The following is a 24799-nucleotide window of genomic DNA, read 5'->3' on the forward strand; positions in this document are numbered from 1 at the left end:
AGCGGGGCCTTTCAGGGGTCGGGAGATGAACAGGGGTGGAGGTGTCCCGAGTAGCTGGGAGGCGCCAGAGCCAGGGACCTGCACCCTGCTTGTCCTGCGAGCACGGCCAGGGGTCCACGGTCTTGCCCACTCGTGCTGCTGCTCCACTTACATGCCAACAGTGGCCAGGGGGAGCCAGGGGAGCGCAAGGCCTGCTGCACAGGACCCCCCACGGCATCAGGAGGGTGCAGGCCAGCCCCAGGCGCTGGCATCCACCTGAAAGGCAGTGGAGGGCTGGGAGATGGCAAAAGTCCTACCCGAAGGAGCCTAGAAGTAGGGACAAGGGCGGCACGGAGTGGACCACAGGGAGTCTCAGGATGAGCGGGGCCCAGGGCCACTGACCAGCAGTCCAAGTCACATCTCAGAGCACAGGGCTGTTCGTGCCCCAGGAGGAAGCCGGCGTAGAACCGCGACAGAGCCGGGTCAGAATAATCGGACATTCCTTCTTAGAGCCCCGACAGTGACGTAGAGCCACCCCCTTGCCCCTGCCCCATTCACCCCAGACTTAACAGAACGAGAGGAGAGAAGGGAGACGAAAGGGAAACTGAGTCCCAGTCGAGGCTCAGCTTTGAATCGGGAGTCAGGTGACAACGACCCAGAGCTCGTTGAACTGGACCGAGCTTGCCCGGGAGTGACTAAGGAATTTTATTTTCTTACATTAGTCAGATCGTGCGCTGAAGGGTCTGAAATCAAGCTCCATGCTCGAAAATACAATTTCTAGTCTTGCCATCAGCTGTAGGGTTGCAGGTTAACATCCACTCCCGAGGGAGGGGTGAGCTAAAATAAGACCCGGGGCTCTGACCGCCTGTGTTTCTCTGGGACTCTATTTCTCCTTTCCTCCTTCCCCTTCTGGGCTGCGGCCTGCGGGGCGCTGGAGGGAGAGCCTGGGGCATCCTGCACAGGTAGGATGGGGCGGGACGGTGCGGGAGCTGGTGTGTGGCGAGGGGTGCGGGGGCACACGTGCGTGTGTGTTGGGGAGTGGGCTTCACTGGTGTGACATGGGGCTGCTAAGAGCATCTGGGCACCTCTGGGAGGCCTAACCGGATCACGTCGGGGAGACAACCGAGGACTCACTGACAGAGGGAAGGAGGATCCCCTCCACCCCCTGCCCCAGCTCGGGACACCAACACCGACTTTGCTGTGGCCCAGAGCCCGGGTCCCAACGGGACTCTAAGGTCCACCATTTGCAGGCGAGCCCAGAAGCAGCCCGTCTCTAACCTGCATAGGGAGCGAAGTGGGAAGAGCCACAGTCCCACGCGTTCCCGGAAGCACTGGGGCTGGTAAAGTGGGGGGCTCTTCAGAAGATGTGTGAAGAGAAGACCTCCTCCGGGCGAAATACCCCAGGACGTTGAGGGTTCCCGACTTGGCGGGGGGGGGGGGGCATGAGGCCAGGGACTGCGAGCCATTCCTGCCACCTGTGCCCCATCACCTGCACAGGAACCTCATACCACACCTGGACCAGGGGTTTACATCTAATATCTGGTTACACTCTCGACCTGCAGGTTTGGGATTACTATCCCATTTTTCAGTGAAAAAAAAAAAAAAAAAAATATATATATATATATATATATATATATATATATATATATATAAAGGTGACTTGCCTAGGATCTTGCAGCTAGAAAAAGGCGGAATAGGCTCTTCATGCTTGATACTCTGTCTTGCATCCTGCAGTGATGGAGGGTTCCCTGGGAACGGCCTCCCCAAGGTCAAGGGGAGCAAATGGAACCAGTCAGAAAAGCCGAAAGGAAAGGAAAGCAAGAGATCTGTGAGAGTCACGTGGCCCTGGCCGGCCGCCAGGCCTCGGGGAGAGTGTCCCTTTAAGAGCCCAGGTGTGGGTGAAGCCCTGCACACAGTTTCAGTTTTGGCAGCACCATCCGGTGTCCTGCTGGCAACTTTGGGAAAGCCCCAGGCTGTGGACTGGCCAGTGGGCTGCGCCCCCCGAAACCGACTTGCCAGGAGAGGAGAAAGTGGCATAAAGTAAGTGTGGCTGCTCCGGGGTCTGCGAAGGGATGTGTCTGGGAAGGGCCTGGGATGGTGGCTTAGGCAACCCTCAGCCCTCGGGGGGCCGCAGCCCGCGTGGCTGAGCGAGCAGTCGGGGAGCAGAGGGCCATGGCCCAGAGGTGAGCAAGGGCGCGCGTGTGCGTGGGAGCCCCCACCCCTTCTCTGCGAAGTGTCGGCTGCTGGGAAGGAGGAATGTCCATGGTCAGCACGTGTAGTCACTTCGTCCCCTGAATTCCCGACTAACTCCCCCGCAGTTCATCCTTGTGACCCTAAGCAAGTCACCCCATAGCTCTCGGAGCCTCAGTTCCTCCATCTGTAAAATGGGGATCCAAATAATACCTCTCACTCCGGTATGCAGGGTTCGCATGAGAAAATAGGTGTCACTTTGCTTTGTAACCTCGGGAGCAAAATGACAATTGTTGGGTGTTTTTCAAGTTAGCTCAGGTACCCCAGGACTCACTGAGCACCACAGAGACCTGGATAAGATATTGCATCCCACGTGCCCGGCGCGTAGCAGGTGCCCCTCTGGTCTTGGAGGCTTTCCACCTCTCCTTTCTGGGGAGGGCGCCTGCAGCCCCTGTTTCAGGGCCTCAGAGGGGCTCTGGGATCCTTTCCTGTTTGAACCTAGCTTTGTTCCAGTTGATTCCTGCATACGGAGGCATCATAGGCCCCATCATATCCCCCTGCCCTCGCCAGCGTGGGGGAAGGAGGTCCTCCCAGGGTGAGGTGGGTCGAGCCCCTCCCAGGCACATACAGCCTTCTGAGTCCACTCTCCACCCGCCCCCCAGCTCTGCAGCCGGGAGGCCCCCCACCCTCCATGCTCCCCCTTGCCCATCCCGACAGCATCCCCAGCCGGCCACGGGACCCTCAGCCCCAAGTGCAGAGGTTGCACAAGCTCCATTCCCAGCGCCCTCAGCTCTGCTTGGGCAACTGGCCCAGGCCTGGGGCCACCAGAACTGCGGGTGGCTTGGCCCCGACGCCTCTGCCATCGCTCTCCCCCTTCACTAGGGGAATGGTGGGTTCCTGAGCTCCTGGAGAGGAGATGTGCCCGTTCATGGGTTAGGGTAGAAGGCAGCCGTCTGCTCCCCCAGAGCCAGCTCTGGATTCTTCATCCATCCAGCCTTCTCCTTGGCCCTGGACGTGGTGACGTAACAGAAAGAGCAATGAACCAGGAGTCAGGAGAGCCACTAGCTCTGTGACCATTGCCGGCCTCTAATCACCTCTAGACCTCTGTGGCTTTATTTTATCAATAGTGTGAAGACCGCAAATTCCATGTAGTGAAGTCACGCACCGCAGGCTTTCACAGCTTCACCTCATTCCCACCTGAAACAAATCTAGGAGGTAGGCAAGGCAGGTGTCACAATCCCATCTATAGTTGAGGAAACTAATCCTCCATGGGTGAATGGGTGACTGCGAGTGGTATAAGGTCACCCAGCAAGTATGGAGGTGACATTTTGGTATAACCATTTTGCCATGGTCATGGGGACCTTTTGACAGCATGTAAAAAAAAAAAAAAAAGGACAAAATACCCAACTTAAAAAAAAAAAAAGTAATATTAGCCTTCATGTACTTGACGGAGACCTTCCTCAGATATGTCTTGCCCTGTCTCTGGGTGGGCTGGGGCTGGGATCCCAAAGTCCCTGGCATTGACCACGTAGGAAGCAGTTTTGGAGGCAATGGGTCCAGGTACAGGAAACAAACATAGCATGCCTCACACGTGGTAGGGGCTACGTAAATAGCAGCTATTATTATCTTTTAGGAAGAAATTTCCCTGTTGGCACCTACCTCTGGGTTTAGGTGTCTCTTCACAGGAACTATCTTTCCTGTGAAAAGTGAAGAGGAGAGACCCGGACTAACTTTTCTAGCTCCCTCCTCTCCTGAGCGCTTCTTCTCCATTTCAAGACAGCATCGCCTCTGCTCTTGGTCCAGAGTACCTGAATTTGAATCCCACGGCAGTCACCTACCAGCTTTGTGACTCTGGGCAGGTTTTTCACTCTGCCTCAATTGTCTCATCAGTGAAAGGGGTTTGCCCATTTTATTCTCTCTCCTTAGGAGGGAGAACAAGTGAGGGAAACACGGGGGAAGCACGTGAAAAGAACTCCACGTATGCTGGCTGTAATTATATCTCCCATTTCTAACCTACTCTCCTCTTTCAGACCATGCCGGTCCCATCAGAGTAGCTCACCCCCAGTCCTCAAAGGACACCCACTGAACAGACTTCTATTGTCTTCTCACTCTAGGACAGGGAAAGGAGAAGACCGTGTTGATTTTAGGAGGGAGATGGGAAAGGAACTAACATTTTTTAAGCCGACACCATACTAAGGACATTGCATATGCTGTTTCATTTAATCCTTATAATGATTCTCTATACCCGGTGTAATTGTCTCCAGTTTACAAATGAGCGCTTGAGGCTCCCGGAGTTGAAATACCCTGCCCCCAAATCACACAGCCCCCAAGTGAGAGAGCTGTTAACCAAGCCGTTAACCAAGCTAATGCTGTGTGCCACGCTCACGTGCACAGCAACCGTGAAAGTCAAGTGCACAGACCCCCTACACCCTTGTGCTTAAGAGTGATTGTAACCTCCTACAACTGAAGGGCACTTCATGCTATTTAAAGCACTTCCATATGCATACCCCATTATCCCCTCCATATTCCCGCATCCCACAGAAGCCTTTCTCTCTAAAAGATTCAAGAGACCGTGATGTTCATTTTACAGACGAAGCATTTGAGCCAGCATATTTTGCCCAAGTGATACAGCTCTCCTGGGGGCTGTGACAGCTCTCAGGACCTCTGAGTTCTCGTCCATCCTCTAAGCTCCTCTTCATGCAACTCTGCCTTGCATGCCCCAAACCAAGAAGGCATTTGGCAAAGTGAAAGAAATCAGCCCTGACTTGACCCTTCCCACAGACAGGATGGGGATGTAACCATTTCCAATCCCATTCGACTTTGCTGAGCAGCTGGTCGTTGCCAGATGCTGTCATGCAGGCCCCTCAGGGTTGTAGAGGTCCATCTCAGTTGGCCCTGGCTTCCAGGAGCAGGAGCAGACGAGAGAAGTATCTAGGCATCAGGATGGGATGGAATCAAGAACAGAGTTCTAAGTTTTTGCAGAAAGATCGTCTGGAAATCTACGAAGCTTAATCCCAGGGCTTTACGGAGCTGGTATTTCAAATGCTTAATTTATGCTTAAACTTTGCATTAATGCAGGCTACTTTAGACAGGGACCAGACTAGAAAGTCTTGGATCTTTCTAGCTCATACATTCTTCAGACCCCTTGACTGTTCTCTATTTTCTTGCCTTCTAGAATTCTTTTTTTTTTTTTTTTTTTTTTTTTTGCCTTCTAGAATTCTTATTCCCTTCCCCCAACATTGCCTTTACTTGGAGAGTCTCCCACACTCCAGGACTTCTATAAATCACATAAACTCTCCTAAGCTCCTACCTGTCATTTCAAGCCTGAGGCCCTTCCAAACCACACAGACTGCTGTCTCTCCCTTAGTGACAATGCAGTTTCTGGGATCACTCTAGTATATGCTCTGCTCCTGCACCCAAGGGAGATAGAAGGGATAGTCCCAAATGGACTCAGGCAGTGCCTCTCCTAGAAGTAGGCAGGCACCTCTCAGTCCAGGCCAAGAAAAGCCCCATCCCCAGCCAGGCCAGTCACTCCCCACTCCTCTGAGCTCCAAACTTCTTGCTCCTCCAAGCTCACACTCACAGAAAGTCGCCAGAAATTGCCAACTTGGCTTCAGTCTCTGTAGTACACACTTTCTGTCCTCCCTCAAGCCTGAGGGGCTGTGATAACCCTGACTGACCCTCTGCTCTGTACCAAACAGATGAAAAGCTCAGAGTGGCTAAAGGCCATATGGTCCACCAGCAGCCATGCTAAGCCCTTGTCCAGGAGATCCCTCTCCCTCTGAATAAAAAAGGAAACTATAGATTCGATGGACAAAGTTTTGGATCCCAAGCTAGTAGAGCTGAAGTTCAGTCACTCTAATAATGGAAGGGGAACCAGCTAGATTAGTTTTTTAAGGTAACAAATTCTGTTTTCCAGCATAGCCTACAACTCTGTCCCAATCCACAATTGTGTAGACATGTTATAAATGTGTCAGAGATAGCAACTTGGGAACATGAGAATGATTTACGATATCCCAGTCTAGCTGGGAAAAAGAACAACTCCTGTTCTGAGGACAAGAAAAAGTGCCTCCATGCATGATACCCTAGCCTATGTAGATTCCCCAAAGGACAGGTCCCTCTGCTCATCTAAGTAACCCAATTCTGCTGTGGGGCTTGGGGCCAAAAATCTCTCCAACCTTTAGCTCTTCCATCTACAACATGAAGATAATTATATCTACCTCTTGGGTTGCTGTGATGATGGATGAAGTCATAAAAGAAAAGCAGTTAGCAAAGCCAAATGGTGCCATAGTAGGTGCCCAATAAATTTTATGCTCTTTCCTTAAGCAAATTATTTAAACCAGCTCCAACCACCATGGACCAGTGCCTCCCTGGGACATGAATTTCCCAGATTTGAGAGAATTGTGGTTTGGAAAGGAAGGGATCTCTAATGATACTCAAGTCCCAGGGTCCTTTCAGCTGCTGGCAGAGAAACTGTGCTTCAAGTTTGACTTTGAGCAGAGTCCTGAGAGTGGGGGCGCCCTCGCCCTCCCATCATCTCCCCTGTGATTATACTCTGTTCCTCACCAAAGTCATTCTCTGCCTGCTTTGCCTTCCCAGCTGTGCACACCTGATGCTCTTGTCCCTGGCCTGAGGCTGTGCAAAGGGTTATGGGTCCGTGTGTGCATCCTCTCCCCAGGTGGACATTCCCAGCCATTTAAGCAGGTCACAAATGGAGGAAGCCTGGGCCAGAAGTTGTGGCCCGCTCCCCACTTGGGAAAAGCAGGCATCTGCCTCTCAATAACTGCAAGCAAATCACTTTTATCAATCCAGAGGAGGTACTGCATCCCTCAGCTCAGCCCATGGGAAGACCTATTCTTGTCTCAGAGAAATATTAAGGAGCTTGCTTATCTAAAGGTGAGAAGAGGAACCATAACGAAGGAAAGCACTGCTGGCTTGACTCTTAAAAGCATGTGGCATTTTGTCATTGCCCTCAAGGCCAGTGCAAACTGCAGGTGGTAATTTCCCTGGGTCTCTGCAGCCGGCCCACTCCAAGCCTTCCAGAGGAGACAGACTTCTCAGCCTTCTGACATCTGGTCCCACCTGGAAGTTTCTCTCATGGTGACCCGTAGTGTCCCCTCGGATGGTTCCCCTAGCCAGCATCTCCCGAGTGTATCCAGTTTGGAGCTGATGCTGGCATTTGGCTAAGAACCTACCCTAGAAGTTAATCATTGGCCTCATATGAAAGGTCCGGGGCAATTAACTGGAATCAAGAAAACGTCAGGCTACCACCTGACACCCATATCTGTGCCCTCCTTCCCTAACCCACACTCCTCACTCTTCCAAAGAACTGGAGAAACAGAGTGCCTTTATCTGCACAAGGAAATAAAAAGGTTCCTTGCTGGGGAATTCCCCCACGGAAAAGAAATAACCAAGACAAACAGCTCTATTGCCTTTGGCTCAAGCAAATGAAGGGAGTCTCTGGGGGCGGGAGCAGGGGTGAGGGTGGTAAGGGGAGGCTGGGAGATCACTCCCTGGGCTTCCTAGTGCTTAGAGCTTCCTTATCTTTATAGGTCCTCATTACTGCCCTGTGCTTGTTGACATGGTTTTCTCCCTTAATGCTCTCATTGTCAAGTCCACTCCGAAGGTTAAAGCCTACTGAAGTCCGTGGGAAAGTGGCGTTCCTCTGTCCCCCTCTTTCCTCCTCTGGGCTGCAGTGAGGCCGATCCCTGGGACCCTCAGACTGCACCCCCTGCCCCAGCTGAAACAGAGAGATGGGGCCGCTTGTTGCTATAACCATTCATCCAGTGAGCTATTCCTGAGATCTTACAGATCTTGCCTAGGACCATGCCTTCCAGATGGGGACATAGGAAAAATGGCACCTGTGTCCTTACCCCAAAAGGAACGTGCAGCCTAGTTGAGAAGACAAATATCGACACATAACTATTAAGGAATAAAAAGCACCGTGGGATAATGGGACTTGGAAGTGTAATGGGAAAGGCGGAGCCATTCATTCTTTCAAAAGGATTTATGGCAGTTACTGGAGGTACAACACCAAACAGGTGTTACAGGAACTCGACGGCCTAATTGGCCTTGGAAAATACAAGATTGTCATCTTTTGTATTGTTGTCTTTCAGCTTCCCACAAAGAAGTTGACCTGGGTGGCACAGCCCCCTCAGGAGCCACTAGCGATGAGGCTCCTCTTCCTCACCTGCCTGCTGGCTGTCTTTCCAGGTGCGTCTTTCAGGCCCTGGCCCATCCCTCCAGGACCCAGTTCCCTGGGAACGCTGAAATCATGCCTATACCCAGGGATGTCACTCTCAAAACTTGCACTCCCTTGAGGAGGAGTCACACAGACGATGCAGAAAGGTCATGTCTCAAAAAAACCCACAATGACCAAGTGTTGGGGGTCTGGAACAGGAATGGCAATTCCTCATTTCAAGGCCAGGAGTCTTCACCAGGTCTTCCCCAGGAGGGGGGAAAAAAGACCTTGACCTCGAACCAGACATCCTTATAAGTTGCTCTGGGGTTTTGAGGAAATGACTTATCCTTCTTTGCTGTCAATATTTTAATCTGGGAAAAGAAAAAGAGAAAAGAATCTACAAAATGTTTTTGGAAATATAAGAAAATAGGGACCCCTGAGTGGCTCAATGGTTGAGCGTCTGCCTTAGCTCGGGACGTGATCCCGGGGTCCTGGAATTGAGTCCCATATCGGGCTTCCTGCAGGGGGCCTGCTTCCTCCTCTGCCTATGCCTCTGCCTCTTTCTCTGTGTGTCGAAAGAAAGAAAGAAAGAAAGAAAGAAAGAAAGAAAGAAAGAAAGAAAGAATAGCAAATGCAATGGGGTAGTCCCCACAAAGTGCCCTTTTTTTAAAATTTTTTTTTAATTTTTATTTATTTATGATAGTCACAGAGAGAGAAAGAGAGAGGCAGAGACACAGGCAGAGGGAGAAGCAGGCTCCATGCACCGGGAGCCCGACGTGGGATTCGATCCCGGGTCTCCGGGATCCCGCCCTGGGCCAAAGGCAGGCGCTAAACCGCTGCGCCACCCAGGGATCCCCAAAATGCCCTTTTTTTAATGAACAAGGATATCACGAAATAAGTTTGCTGTTCCATTGTCCTTAAAATGGTGATCTTTAATGTGTTACAGTTAGAGTTTAATAATGATTAATCAACCATTTTACCCAATTGCAGCAAGTCATGTAGCGTTGTCTAGTAGCACTTGTCCCACTGTAGAACACAGCAAATAATCCACAGAAGGCACATGTGCTGGGGGCAATATTCATCTCCTGGGGCAGGCTATCTGGATCTTTTCAGTAGGCTTTACCTCCCAGGGCCTCAGAAAACCTCTGTCATTTGTCCCCACAGTGGTCTCCACGAAGAGTCCCATATTCGGTCCCCAGGAAGTGAACAGTGTGGAAGGTGGCTCAGCATCCATCACATGCTACTATCCGGCCACCTCTGTCAACCGGCATACCCGGAAGTACTGGTGCCGACAGGGAGCCAAGGGCCGCTGCACAACCCTCATCTCTTCGGACGGCTACGTCTCCAAGGACTACGAGGGCAGAGCCAACATCACCAACTTCCCAGACAGCAGCACATTTGTGATGAACATTGACCACCTCACCCAGAATGACTCTGGGCGCTACAAGTGTGGTCTGGGCATTAACAGCCGAGGCTTGTCCTTTGATGTGAGCCTGGAAGTCAGCAAGGGTAAGAACCCAGGTTCCCTGGACTCCTCTGGAAGAGTGAGAGGGACTCATCTCAGTTGCAATGGGAGGGCTTGAGGAAGAATTGCCTGAGAGGGAAGAGTGTCTGGCACGGGGTAGGGAAGGCTGTGAGTTCTTTTCCCAGAGGCAAGGACTCTTCATAATAGAACCTGGAAATGAGACAGATGGGACCTCCTTGGGGGTGATGGGTACACTTTCTAGGTCTTCAAGGCCTGTAACATTGTAGGGTTTTACCAAGGCAGTAGCTTAGAAGAGCATCAGGAGGACAAGTTCTCTCACTGTTTGCTGTAGGTGTAGCAAGAGGTCTTTGAGCTGAGAGAGACAGAAAAGGCAGGGAGAGATTTATAGGGATCCTCAAATTCCTGCCATTAGTGCACCCTTCAGATTAAGAACTTAGGTCACCAGAAGGCTTCTTACGAAATGCATTTTTTTTTAACCTGGTACCCATTAGGCCATCAACACCCTCAGCATAAATTAAACGATCAGTTCCTGAAGGAGTGGTCCACTGAACAAGCCTGTTCTAGTTGAGGAAAGAGAAAAATAGGAAAGATCTTTCTGACAAGCGTTCAACAACACAGGGCATTTTAGATAATCCAGGGAAATTAAGAGAGAAAGAGGTCTTAAGAGAAGAAAATTGGAAGGATTCTCAAAGATATGTTTTATTCCTTTGGGATATGCCCAGTGTTATCTGTGAACTGAATAAAGAGTTCATTCAGGTGGTCATGGAGAGTCATAAAATGGAAGAGTTTTAGGAGCTGAGGAGAGCTTGGAATTGACCCTATACAGGATGCTTGGAAGAACGCTGGGGACAATGAATATACAGCATCTGATTAAACACTTTAAGTGGCAGAAATCCATTACTTTACAAAGCAGCTGATTCCATGTCTGGACGGTTGTAAATTTTAGAAATTTCTATCACAACGTACTGAAATCCATCACCCTATACGAACATTCATTCTGTTTAATTTCAACACACGTTAATTTGGGCACCTACTTTGTATTGGCATCATGCCTGGCACTGCAGGGGAGTCAAGCTTGTGTAAAGCGTGTCTTTGCTCTCAAGGGACTTCCAGACTGTGGGGAACATAATTAACTATATGCGAGATCAGATTGTAATAAGAGAGACAGATATAAGTGTCATGAGAGCCCAGAGGAAGAAGAGACTAGTGTCAGCTTGTGGGGGGGCTTCACGGAGGAGACGGCAATAAGGCTGGGTCTTGGAAGACATATTCTGACAGTGTCCCTCTGGGAAGGAGGGCAATGAAGGTGATAGGCACACCCAGACCCCCACTGGGAATACTGAGCTGCCCTGTGTTGCAAGAAAGTGAAATCACCCCTTATCTTGCAGGTCCTGGGCCCCTAGGTGACACTGAAGTCTACACAGCTGACTTGGGTGGCACAGTGACCATCAACTGCCCTTTCAAGCCTGAGAATTCTGAGAAGAAGAAGTCTGTGTGTAAGAAGACAGACAAGGGCTGTGTCACGGTCATTGACTCCACTGGGAAAGTCAACTCTGACTATGGTGACAGAATAAAGCTCGATATTCTGGGCACCGACCAATTAACGTTCAGATTCATTATCAAGCAAGTCCAGCTCAGTGATGCTGGGAGCTACGTCTGCCAGATTGGGGAAGATACCATTGGTGAGAAGAGCAACATTGACCTCCAAGTGCTGAAGCCTGAGCCTAAACTGCTTTATGGAGATCTGAGGGGCTCCATGATCTTTGACTGTGCCCTGGGCTCCGACGTGGAAAATATGGCCAAATTTCTGTGCCGGATGAGCAGTGAGGAAGCCTGCGATGTGGTCATCAACACCCTGGGGAAGAAGGATCAGTCTTTTGAGGGCAGGATCCTGCTCATTCCCAAGAACAAGCGCTCCTTCAGCGTGCATATCACCAACCTGAGGAAAGAGGATGCAGGGAACTACCTGTGTGGTGCCCATTCTGATGGCGAGCCTCACAAAGGCTCACCCATCCAGGCCTGGCAACTCTTTGTCAATGAAGGTGAGACCTGAGACGGGGAGGGGAAGAGGGGAGTCAGCCCAGCAGGTGGGTGCCTGCCTCATACCCCGTGAGTCTATCCAATATCCAGCAGTCGCCAGTGTCATGTGCTCCCCATCGAGCCTTAAACTGCATGCTATGTGGACAGCTGGACAGGAGAGCAAGAAAACACGGTCTCAGCCTTGCATTATTTACTAATTCTTCTCTGTCAAAGGCCTTGTGATAGCTGTCCCTGATTAATGAGTAGGAAAGGGACACTCCTCATTGCGGCAAGACTGCAGGTTGTTTGGGGCTCAGAGAGCCACTATGAGGACTTAGCATGGAATCCCAGTGCCATGGCAGAGCTTGCAAGGGCCACCTGTCCCTTCTCCCTGTCTTTTGAGCAGGATGGCACCTCATCCCTCACATTCGAATGGGAGAAGGGTTGGCTTATCTTGGTCTTAGCGCTCTCCCAGGAAGGCAATGCCCCAGCCTCTAACTTTTCCCTTCAACATCTCACAGGGGTATCTGTTATTCCGCCACCTGGCCTACTCAGTTCTAGTTTGGCAAGCCAGCAAGGTGGTGAAGTCATTCGATCCCTGCTGCCTCTCACCTGGGAGCAACCTGCACAGTTACCCTCATGAGAAACAGCAAACCAGTACTTGCAGTTGATTGTCACTTGTGACTTTTTGCTTAAGGGGCTCCCATTCCTTGCTCGTCACTTGTGTATCTAGCTTGATCCTCACCACATTCCTCAGCATCTTCAGTCCTCCAGTGCTCCCACTGGATGTCAGCTTTAGTTTTTTGGAGAATGGCCATCTTTTTTTCTGAGATGGCCCTCGGGGTCTTCAGCAAGTAAAGCTTCTGTGCTACACAGTTTATATTTTAAATCGCACCAAATCCTAAATGTATTTTCTTAATTTGGAGAAACACCATCTGGTCATTGTTACGGGATGAGCTAATAAACAGCCAAAAACTTAGATAGAGAGAGATTTTATAAGAAGCACAAAGAGAAGAACTGATGGTCTCTCCTTAAACTCCTCCCATCCTCTGCACAGAATAAGATGGGGAGAGGAAACAAGAGACCCAGACGAGTGGTGAAGGTCACTGGAGTCTGGTTGCACGTCTCCAGCTCCAGGCTCTGTGACGTTAGGAAATTCCTTCTCATTTTCTGAGCAGAATGAGGCAAATAATCGACACCTGACTCTCCACCCTCGCGGAGACCATGGGGAGGAGGCGGCCTATACCGTGTTGGTAACGTTCCATTCCATCTCTGCCTGTACTTCTAGAGACCGTAATTCCTCCTAGCCCCTCTGTGGTGAAAGGTGTGGTCGGAGGCTCTGTGGCGGTGTTCTGTCCCTACAAGCCTAAGGAAACAAGCAGCCTGAAGTACTGGTGTCGCTGGGAAGACACTCAAAATGGCCTATGCCAATCTCTGGTGGAGAGTGATGGGGGGGTCACGGAGCAGTACAAGGGCAGGCTCGCACTGCATGAAGAGCCAGGCAATGGCACCTACACGGTCATCCTCAACCAGCTCACCGCCAACGATGCTGGCTTCTACTGGTGTCTGACCAACGGCGATACTCACTGGAGGTCCATGGTGAAGCTCCAGATTGTCGAAGGTAAGAGCTGAACTGGGCCAAGGGAAGGGGGGTGGGCAGCCCTAGGACCTACCAGTCAGCAGCGACATCTCCCTCAACCACCTTCCTCCCATCTCACTGATGGGACAGACCTCAGGAGAGGGCCCACCTGTCGACATACGTTTTCATGACTGTAACAGGTACCCTTTCCTGTGCACACCCCGTGCTCTCCGAACTACCACATGTTGCACCTTTTATTATCAAAAACATTGGCCTCTTTTACAGTATATGTGCCACCAGCTGAAGCAGAGTACAGCTCTTTGTATGAGTCTGGAAGAGAAGAACAAGGAAAGCAAACTGAGGTCAATGTGCTAGAGTCTAGATTAGTGTGTTAGTCTAGATTAATGCATGAGGGTCATCAATAATAATTATTATATGGGCACATAATTACATTCTTTATGCATCCAGTATAATGTATTTATTTATAATGCTATCCAGAGAGGAAATAGGCCATGGACAAAGGCCCCGCCATACCCAAAGGTCCCCGCCATACCCACTTTCCTGCAGTATCACCAATGCCAACTTGTGTGCCTATCTCTTTCTCCCTCCCTGCTCTAGGAGAACCGAGCCTCAAGGTGCCCAACAATGTCACTGCTTTGGTGGGAGAGACTTTGAAGCTCCCCTGCCACTTCCCATGCAAGTACTACTCCTATGAGAAATACTGGTGCAAATGGAGTAACAAAGATTGCAAAATCCTGCCCAGCCAAGGCGAAGGGCCCAGCGATGCCTTCGTGAACTGTGACCAGAATAGCCAGATCGTTTCTCTGTCTTTGGACCCAGTCTCCAAAGAGGATGAAGGCTGGTACTGGTGTGGAGTGAAGAACGGCCTCCGGTACGGAGAGACCATGGCTGTCTACGTGGCAGTCAAGGAGAGGGTAAAAGGTAAGTCTCTGAAGACAAGATGGTCTGTGCTCCCCAGGACACCAGAGCAGCCTCCTACCTACCAGCTATTCCAATGGAGGTGGCTCCCAGGTTTGGCTACAAGAAACTGGAAGCAGGAGGAGACTTATCCTGTATCTAGTCTCATTTACCCTCCTTAAGGAGCATCTGAAATAAACGTACAAACCAAAAAAAAAAAAAATGGGTTTGCCATACAGCCTCAGCTTCAAGACAAATCCAATGGTTGCCCCCTTCAAGCTATTTTGAAGCCCTTTTTATAAAAGAAATCTTCTACACAGTGGAATTTCAAAGTCATTTGAAAGTCACTCTCAAAAGAGAGCCAGGTATCTTCATGTATAAGATCTGATGGAGAAAATTAAGGCAACTTCTTCTAGCATGTTTGCATTTTAAGGCTCTTTTTAATACGTCGCATGAAATGTTTTATCCCTATGGGGTATGATTAGTCCCTCTAGAAATCCTACTATGTCTGGGTCCCGCTGGTCTGGTTCACTGAGGGGCCCATTGCCAAGCTACCAGCAGGGGGCAGCATGATTGCACTCAGCCCTGCCATCAGGAGACCTGGGGGCAGGGTTTCAAAAACAGAAAAATCTCCCTGTCTCCAAATGATGGGTCAGCCCTTAGGCAGAGCTGGGTCTGTGCCGTGGAGCCTTATAGACGGAAGTGAATTTGGTGCGAATGGGACCAGGCCCTTGGGACAGGGCCATCTGTTTCTAGTTCTCCTGGACTCTAAGAGCCTCGAGACCTCACCCTGGTGTGGTGATTGCTAATGAAATCCCTCTCCTCGGATTCCCTAACCTCAAGGAGTGAAAACAGAGAAAGAACAATAATCCAGCACCCCCCCCCCCGTCTTTTTCCAGGGTCCCAAGATGTCAGCCAGGTGAATGCTGCTCCCGGTGAGGAGGCGGTAGAGTCAAATGTCCGGAAGGTTGAGAGCGAAGTCGTTCAGAATCCCAGGCTTTCGGTAGACAACGTAGCAGTGGAGACTGGAGATGCTGCTGGTGGGAACAGAGCATCCGTGGACACCAGCAGGTGAGAGAGAACCTCCCAGAGGAGGGGGCCTGAGGTTGGGCCGCGGGGACCACGGAGGAGAGCCTGTGTGCCTCTCACTGGTGGGGCAGCCCTCACTGCCTTGGTCTGTGCGCAGGAGGGGCCGGTGGTGCTCTCTACCCTTCTCCTGCGGCCAAGGTGGTGTCCACTGTTCAGTTCAATTTCCCAGGCCTGAGACGCAGAGAAGGCCCAGTCCCCACCTTTGCCATGTCTGGAAAGTGTCCTTTCAAGAGGAGAGCTGGGGGGCTGTATCAAGAGGAGGGAACGGAAGCTAGTGGGACCCAACCTGCTGGCACATCCTGGGACCCAGGCTTCCCTTCCAGGGACTAACTCAGTCCCTTTTCCAGCTCCGCAGGACAAAGCGGGAGCTCCAAAGTGCTTCTCTCCACCCTGTTGCCCCTGGGCCTGGTGCTGGCAGTGGGGGCCGTGGTAGTGGCGGTGCTCAGAGCGCGGCATAGGAAGAATGTCGGTGAGTACCCGGGATGCCCTTGCCCCACCCTCCATCTCCAATCCTGAGCCTCTGGGCCTCACCGGGGTGCTTAGCTGCCTTCAGCGTGGGGCTGCCACGGTCCCTGAGAAAGCGTTCTGGGAAAGTGGGGTGGGCAAAGATGAGCTCGTACTCGAAATCCCCATTAAGCGCTGCTGTCTCTGGAAGGCCACCTGTGATGGCTCAGGGCCCAGGTTCAGAGGCCAGGAGGAGGAACTCAGGGTGCAGGGGGAATGACGCTTCTGGCCTACTTTGAGAACTGGCTGGCCGTGTGACTTCGGGTATCCCCACTTCATGCCTCAGTTTCCCCAGGACTTGGGGTAATAATAGTAATAAGTGTCTCACCGGGCTGATGCGAGGACAGAAGGAAGCACTATGCTTTGAAAGGTCAGGGGTTGTTGGGGTGCCTGGGTGATTCAGTCGGTTGAGCATCTGACTCTTGGTTTCAGCTCGGGTCATGATCTCAGGGTCGTGGGGTTGAGCCCCACATTGGGCATCGCTCTTGGCTTCTCTCCCTTTCTCTCACTTTCCCTCTGCCCCATCGCCTTCCCATGCTCGCTCTCTCTCTCTCTCTCTCTCAATAAATAAGTAAATAAATATATCTTTAAAAAAAGAAAAAAGAAAAGAGAAAGAAAGGTCAGGGGTTGTTGAGTCTTGATTCTCCGTGAGAAGGGAAGGGTGAAGGAGACTCTGATCATTTCCATTCTGCTCTGGGTCGGAGTCAGAGCCGAGCGACCTGCCGTGCTGCCCCCTCCAGCTATGCTGCGGGGCTCCCTCAGAGGCAGCACATCCTGCCCGCGTACGTCCTCTGTCCCTCCGCCAACTCCTCTTTCTCCTGGACAGACCGGATTTCCATTAGAAGCTACAGGACCGACATTAGCATGTCAGACTTTGAGAACTCCAGGGATTTTGGTGCCAATGACAACATGGGAGCCTCTCAAGTCATTCAGGAGACAACTCTCGAAGGACATGACGGTAGGTCTCTCCCTGGGGGAATGCCTGACCACACCCCTCCCTGGGAGAGCAAGAGTTAGACCTGACCCTGCCTCTGGGGTGGGAATATAAGGCCAGTGAAGGCTAATCTCCCCCCCTTGCTCCTCAGAGTGCAGTGCTGCCACCACCACCACCACCGAGAAGACCATGGAGTCCGAAGAACCCAAGAAGGCAAAACGAGTAAGAGTGAGGAGGGGGAGGGAGGCCTCATTGTGTGACAAGGAAGTGCAACATGAGGGACAGCAGTTCGACCTCAGAAGAAACTACCTCAACGTGCGGGGGGCTGATGTCAGAATAGGGAAGGTAGTGGAAATCGTGCTCGGGAGAACTTTTGGAGGACAAGATGTGCCTTATTGCTTGTGGCACCTGTGTGGCTGAGGCAGGGGAGGGGGTAAGCTGATGGGCTGCGACACGTGGGAGGCAGCGAGGCTGAGGGTTAAGAAGAAAGTGCATAGACGCTGCAGACACAGGGTGGGAAAGGTCAAATGTCAAATGCTGGCGATTAGGTGGATCCTTCTCCTGGGCTGCCGAACCGAACCGGTGCACTTGTCGCCACCCAGCCTCCCTTGAGCATTTGCTCAGGACCAGCCTTCTGCTTGGGTTTGAAAGACATTTGCTGGCACTGGGCAATTTGGTAGTCACCAGAAGCCCTTCCCCGCCCCAACCAAGTGCCATATAACTCACGATCCTACCAGAAGTGACTCCTGGCACTGGGTCACATATCACCCTCCTCCTACCCCCTGTGTCTCCTTAATCCCAGGGTGTTAATGCTTGCTATCGTATGGACTCTCCCTGGAAGCAGCAGAGCCCCCCAAATCTGGAACAAGTAGGGGATTAAGCTGGTCCTGGAGATGGCTTTCCCCTCCAGCTCTGTGTCGTTGCCAAGCTCCATCTCGGAGCAGGTGGTAAAAGAAAAACATGAACCAATGTGGCTAACACCAGTCTAGAGCACCTCGCTTGTGGACTGTGTGGGCAGAGCTTCCGGGGACAGGCCCCAGCAACAGAGGTGGTTCCACTCTATGTGTCAGAAGACGGTAGTGAGACAAGGGGAGATATTTTTAGAAACTGTAACTTTCCGCTTCTCAAAATTAGTCCTTGGTGAGCACAGGGAGCTAGAACAAGAGCAATAGGGCAACACAGGCTTGGATTGCTTAGGCCAAGATTATGGATTCAGGATATTTAGGGCCTACTCTCCCTCCCACCCCCACCCCCTGAGCCAGTGTCCCAAACACTGACTCCTGTCCTGTTGCCCCCTTAGTCCTCCAAGGAGGAAGCCGACATGGCCTACACCGCCTTCTTGCTCCAGACCAACAGCATGGCTGCTGACGTCCAGGAGGGCCACGGGGAAGCCTAGGCGCCAGCTGCTCTCTCCTCTCCCACCACTCATGACAATCGCCTTCAGAATCATATTGATCCTCAGGGGACCTCAGCTCCAGGGGGCTTCACTGCACTCACACTCCACTTTCCTACCTGCGCTCAGAGGATTTGCTGGTCCCTACTCAGTTCGTACCCAAACCTGGCCTAACTGTTCCTGGTGGGGTTGAGGGGTCCAGAGGGGTTCCCTCTGCAGCTTCTTTTAACAAGAGAACCCAAGATATAGAAGGAGAATTAAGATCTTAGAGGCACCTTTCAGAAAAAAGAGAGATCACATGGGTGGGGCGCTAAGTTCAGAAAGAAGGCTTTTCTGCACATTTCTAGTGGGATCCTCAACGGGATTGTCCTCTCCACTCCACCCTTCCCTCTCTCCATGTCCCCCTCCCTTCCATCTTCTCTTCTTTCCTCCCTTCCATCTTTTCCTTCTTTCTCTTCTTTTCCTTCAAATACATATCTGGATACGCACTAGAATCAAGGTGCTCTTCTAAACACTGGGACAGAGACCACAGACCCAGCCAACAGCCTTTAGGTAAACACCACTGAATCCTCGGAAGCTGCAGTTCTTCTCAGTATAGTTATACTCACCAAGGCCTGAAATCCTCACCAGGGACACTCACCTCCGCCCATAGTGGGAGAAATCATAACCTGTCTGGAGTCCCAGGGCCTGAGGGATCATGTAACATGGGCATACACACAAGGAATCATAAACACACATGCTAACCACTTCACAGCAGAGAAAATTGAGGTCCTGAGAGGTGGAGAGGTTTGCTCGAAGGTACCATGTAGCATAAACCAGTGTCAAAACCAGGGGTGGCGTCTCCTGTCCTCTTGGCCAGGAATCTCTCTACAAGAGCCCCTGCACTCCTGATGGAGGCAGAGTTTTAGAATAATGAGGAGGAAGAAGAAGAGAAAAACATAATGGAGACTGGTCTTTCGCATGCCCCCCTCCCCCTCCCAGGGAGGAGGACTCTTTTCCCTTTCTGTCACTCAGATGACCCAAAAAAGTGTTTGGCCACTCTTTTATATACACTTACGTGGATAAGCCACTTATGTGAAGCCACTTATGCCAAGAGTTTCCAAGCAAAGGGAAGGAAAGGAGGTGTTTGATGACGCCAGGGAGGGGCTGATCTCCAAAGAGCTAAGGTTTAAGGTCTTTTCCCCTCTGAGCTCTGTACTTCCACCAGCACCTACCAGCTGACACTCGCTTACAAATCAAAAATGTGACTTCATTGATAATTAAAGACCGTGATTGCCACCAAGAAGGCTCAGACTGCATTTGTCCCCATACGTTCCATTTCCCAGACAACCCCTTCAGAGTATTTTGCTTTGGTCCCACTTTTAGGCCCCCCACGCTGTGGCCCTTAGTCAAAGTTCCCCCACCTCCAATGCTGGGCTGAGGGAGGCTAGCAGACTGCCTACAACTGGGACCAAGATGATCTTCAATAAAAGAAGTGTTTGGGGTCCCCACCAATGGTCAGGACCTTAAAGTTCTGTGTTACAGAATGTAATACACCAAAAGCAAATGTAACTGTGCTTCTCTTTGGCATTAAAAAAAAAAAATCTTTGCTAAGCATCCATGGAATACTTGACCTTGAATCTCATAACTTCCTGGGGTACCCTCCCAGATGGAGAGGCTATTAATAAAAAATCAAGTAACCAAATGAGTCAACTCCCTCCATAGAAATATTAACTAGAAGCTAGTTAAATGATAACCAAGCTTTTAGAACAGTTGACCCAAAGTGTCTTGGGGAACAGCAATTACATAAAGGACCCCCTTGTCCGCAAGGCCATTCCTAGGTTCTGGCACTGCACCTTGTCATGTCCTGTAAGCCCCAACCCCATGCCAGACTCATCCTCAGGGCCTCTGTACATGAGAATTCCCTCTGGGAGAAGGTTCTTTCCAGGCTTCTATCCTGCCTGATGTGGGGCAGAAACTTTACTTCCACACTGATCTCAAACATACTGCCTCTGACACACTGTGCTTCTAAGCCTGCCCCTGACAAGACTCAGATTTCAGATTCCTCCTTGGTCCCCCCTCCTGCTCTACCAACTGCAGTTCCCGGGCTTGATTCCCGGACCATGACCTCGTTCAGAGCCTTCAGCTCCACCCCGACCCAGAGAGGTGGTCGTCAGAAATGTTTATTTCTCTGTTCTCTATAATGGCGATGGACCATCAATCCATATAATAATGGACCATCATTCCAGAAGAACCAAAACTACGAGGTCCATCAGAACCTATCACTCCTTTCTCCCCTGGAAGCTGCTCCCCGACCTGCAAAGCATCATGCCTGGGGCAGAAGTGTTAAGATGCAGCGTCCGTACTAATGCCAATAACCCACAAGCCAATCCTGAGCTCACAAAGCCTATCCCAGTCCCTAGAATCAAAGGCCAAGAGATGCCACTAAAGCCATAGACAACCTTACATGATTCTGAATTGATATTATAAATAGGTGATAGCAGTGTAATCACGTACTACCCCAAGTCCACCTTAAATCTTTTCATGAAGAAGGGAGCTGGTCTGTAGTTGAAATGGGGTATCTCATAGGTTAAAAAGTCACTAGTTTGGGGGAATGTATTGATTTCCGAGGGTGGCTGTAACCGAGTACCATGAACTGGGTGGCTTCATATAATCGTAATTTAGTGTCTGACCATCCTGGAGGCTTGAAGCCTGAAATCAAGATGTCTGCAGGGTTGAGCCCTTCGGGAGATGTGAGGGGGAATCTGTGAGGGGGCTCGGCCTCTCTCCTGGCCTCCAGGGGCCGCCAGCAATCCTCAGAGATCCTTGGCTCACAGTCGCACTGCTCCATCCTCTGCCCCATCCCCCCTTGGCCTTCTCCCACTGTGTTTCTCTGTGTCTTCACGTGGTGTAGTGTCCTGCAAGGACCCTTGTCATTGGATTTGGGACCCACCCAAATCCAGTTTGGCCTCATCTTAATGAATTCCCTCTGCAAAGTGCCCATTTCTAAATAAGGTCATATTCAGAGATTCCAGTGGACGTACATTTTGGAGGGACACTATTCAGCCCAGTGCTGGGGAATAACAATCAACTGCGGGATTAATGATAAACCAAATAGCAGCGATCGGTGTCCAGCAAACACTCAGAGAACCACTGAAATATTTCTGACGATAAAAAAAAAAAAAAACAACTCAAGTCCTTGAATTATCTTGATTTTTTTTCTTTTCAAAAATCTATTATGTAATATAATGATTCCATAATACTAAGACCCAATAGTGACTGAAATATCTGCGGATAGTCATTGGTTTGGGTGTGTAAAGATGTATACGTCGTTTGTCCAAGACTTTCCTGAGAGTCAGGATGGAACATTTCTCCTCAGGACAGTAGACAGCAGAGAGGAGGAGCTGACTGTGGGAAGGTCTTGAAGCTGGTCCCCAAGGCAGAGAGACAAGGACAGTCCTCCCACCCCACCCCATCAGCTTCTCTGAAATGACGAACTCTACCGGGGAGTCTGCACAATAAAAATTATATAAGGGATCACCTCAGAAAGACCACATATCTGAGGAGACAGGGGGCACACCAAGAGAAGTGACGTAAAACTGAGACCTCTGGCCCCCAGCTGGCCGGGGGAGCTGAAACGGTAGGAGAAGGAAGATGGTACTGTAAGAGTCCACGAGTGGAAATGTCCCTCATAAGGCTGATTTTTAAAAAATGGGCAGCCAATGCACCCTACTAGAGTCAAAAGCTTTGATTAGATGTGTGGAGGGGAATACTCTAAATTCCAGACTTTTCTTATAAGTCACATTAAAATTCATGCCAAATCCTACGGATCAGGGTTCTAACCTTAGAGGACCAACAGAAGTGGAGCCATATTCAGGGCAGAAGTCTTCCCACTTGTTGTACCACGAAGCCAGGAGTAGGCTAGCAGTAAAGGTGAACCTTCCCGAAGCCCCGTTCCTGCAGAGTGGCTCACAGGCAAGCCTGTGGTCCAAGCTCTCGGAAAGCGGGAACGACAGGACGCCTGGGCCAGGTACCTCTACCTGAGTGGGCTCTCTGGTGAGTCCAGCAGGCGGGTGGGGGTGGGGGTTCTCACAGTCTGTCTTTGGGGAGAGCAGCGTTGGGTCATGGGGAGGGCCACCTAGGATCTCAGCGCTCAGTCTGGAAAGGCCCAGGAGGTGGCCGTCCGAAGTCTGGTGACACAGGAGGTCAAAGTCAGGTGATGCTACAACCGAGCACAACCCATAAGGACAACGCCCACCCTCACGACAGGGCCGCTCTCCACGGCACTCACCCTACCTTCCGGCATCGTGCGAGACCCTCTGTGGTGCCTCCCTCGGGCAATCTCACAGCAACGTCGTGAGAAGTAGTTTTCTCGGGCAGCCCGGGTGGCTCAGTGGTTTAGGGCCGCCTTCGGCCCAGGGCATGATCCTGGAGACTCAGGATCGAGTCCCCCATCGGGCTCCCTGCATGGAGCCTGCTTCTCCCTCTGCCTGGGTCTCTGCCTCTCTCTCTCTCTCTGTGTGTCTCTCATGAATAAATAAATAAATAATCTTAAAAAAAAAAAGTAGTTTTCTTCTCCCACCTGTGATATAGGGAGGTTGATAAAACCCGAGTTATTATGGGGACTAAGTGCATTTACCTGGAGGACTTAGAACAGCTCCCGGGGTTCCTGGTGTCACTTGTGCTATCCACCTGCCTGTCATTACACTCGGGATTTTCCCCCCTGGGGTTCATCCCCTCCGGTGCAGCCCCGGCCCCGGAAGGCGTTGGGCCAACGAGTTCCCGGCGTGTCGGCGTGTCGGCGTGTCAGCGGGCTCCGGCTGCTCTCGCCCTCTCCGGGGAGTGGGAACTCGGGGCACTGGGGTCAGAAGGGAGACATGAAATTTCGGTGGAGGAAGCCAGGAGCGGGGGGGAGGATAAGACAGCAAAGGTCTCGGGCTCTGAGGTTAGCCAGGGGCCCGCCTCCCCTGGGGCCCAGGCCCGGCGACCCCGGGGTCACGCCTGGGGATGCTAGGGACAGGGCCGCCCGGGGCCCGAATTCTGATTCCTCAGACTCCGAACATTCACAGTCGCACCTCGCACGCACACACCACACACCCACACACTAACGTATCGCACAGGACGCGTTCCCGGGCCGTCCCTCGCCGCGTCCCACATGGCGTGTCCTTCACGCACGGCCACACGCTCAGAGTCATATGTCCCTTGTCACCCACACGCCACACGCCCACACTCTTATACACTCACAACCACACAACACTCACACGCCGCACACTTGCTTACGCCCACTGGCACACCTATGGCACATCCACTCATGGGTTCTCCCTCCCTCCAGAGGCCTGGAGCCCAGCAGGTGGCAGACGTCCGCTGTGGGACAGCTGTCGGGGATCTGGAAGAGCCCTGCAAGCAGGGAAAGGGGGAGGCTGACCAGAACCGAGACCTCCGGTGGTCACTCACCCTGACCGGGCCTCAGGCCTGCCCCCTCCACCTTGGGCCCCTTGGTGGTTGGAGGAAATCAGAACTACCTCAGCTCTGGGCTGCTGGAAACCCAGGTGGGGGTGGGCAGGGCAGGGCAGGGCAGGGCAGGGCAGGCTGCCCGCCCCCACACACGTTTCCTCTGCACCTGCTCTGGGCCTCACAGCTACTTGCACTGCGGATGTTGTCGTTTGATGTTTAGGAGAGCATGTGACAAGTCCGCGCGCGGGGGCGGCGGGCAGCAGTGTGCGCAGGACCACCGGGAAGCTTTCCCAGGAAGGGGGGGGAAAGGGCCTCCGGCCTCCACGGGCTCAAGAGGCTGCCGTGCCCGGAGGCGTGGACGCTGGGAAGCCACCTGACATGTAACCGTCAGGAATGGAGCCGGGGGATCTCCTGATAAGGAATAGCCCCGTGCGTCTCCACGTGAAAGGGCCCTTCAAGCACTTCCATGACCGTGGCCTCCGCTGGGCCTCCCGGGAGTCCTGGGACTTCTGGAGAAACTAAGGCCCGAAGCTAGCAAGCACCGAGTCAGGACCAGACCCCACACAATCTGACTGGAGCCCAAAGCTCTTCCCGTGATACCTCACGACCGACCGCCTCAGCGTTTGTTTCTTCTCCGTCAGTCACTGGGCCTGCCCCGTGGACCGTCAGGGGCTTGAGGGCCATTTCTGCCAGGCTGCCTGCGACCCTAAGCACTGTCGCATCATCTCCTGTACGGACCTGGGGGCACTGGGCGGTGGCCTGGGCGCCTGCCAGAGGGCAACACCTTTAGGGCACAGCTGGGGGACATGGGAGGCGGCTGATATGAGGTGCTGGGGAAACTGGGGTTGATTAAGACTCCAGGATCAATGACCAATGGGCAGGAATGTTATTCCCATCTAGTCCCACGTTCATTCTTTAGGTAAAGGGCCCTAGGTTAGAGAGAGGGAGGGAATCCCTCAAACCCTGTGGTTGGTGGCCCCACGTGGTAGGTTCTCAAAATAATCTGTCAAAGAAATCCAAGGGCTACCCCCAGCATCTTGTGGCGTCAGGCCTGAGCTCTATCCACCCGGTCTTCCTCAGATGGAGAAAATTGG

General features: G+C 51.8%; 1 protein-coding gene across 1 annotated transcript; it reads left to right on the plus strand.

The window, feature by feature from the left end:
* Window positions 1-1858: 1858 nt before the first annotated feature.
* On the plus strand, window positions 1859-19554 carry PIGR (polymeric immunoglobulin receptor). The gene is made up of 11 exons (XM_041761317.1): window positions 1859-2019; window positions 8286-8382; window positions 9515-9859; window positions 11225-11878; window positions 13144-13476; window positions 14053-14376; window positions 15252-15423; window positions 15789-15910; window positions 16772-16903; window positions 17031-17101; window positions 18180-19554. Exons 2-11 carry the CDS (start codon window positions 8340-8342, stop codon window positions 18273-18275), a joined length of 2292 nt encoding a protein of 763 aa, XP_041617251.1. The 5' UTR covers window positions 1859-2019; window positions 8286-8339; the 3' UTR covers window positions 18276-19554.
* The last annotated feature ends 5245 nt before the right edge of the window (window positions 19555-24799 follow it).

The sequence above is a fragment of the Vulpes lagopus genome, chromosome 1 (genome assembly GCF_018345385.1).
Source record: "Vulpes lagopus strain Blue_001 chromosome 1, ASM1834538v1, whole genome shotgun sequence".
NCBI classification, from domain to species: Eukaryota; Metazoa; Chordata; class Mammalia; order Carnivora; family Canidae; genus Vulpes; species Vulpes lagopus.

What these genes read in the sequence shown, in the direction of transcription:
- PIGR (XM_041761317.1), top strand. Translation starts at nt 8,340, where the DNA reads ATGAGGCTCCTCTTCCTCACCTGCCTGCTGGCTGTCTTTCCAG. An exon ending in CCTGCTGGCTGTCTTTCCAG is followed by an intron (nt 8,383 to 9,514) that starts GTGCGTCTTTCA and finishes TTGTCCCCACAG; the next exon opens with TGGTCTCCACGAAGAGTCCC. An exon ending in AACCCAAGAAGGCAAAACGA is followed by an intron (nt 17,102 to 18,179) that starts GTAAGAGTGAGG and finishes TTGCCCCCTTAG; the next exon opens with TCCTCCAAGGAGGAAGCCGA.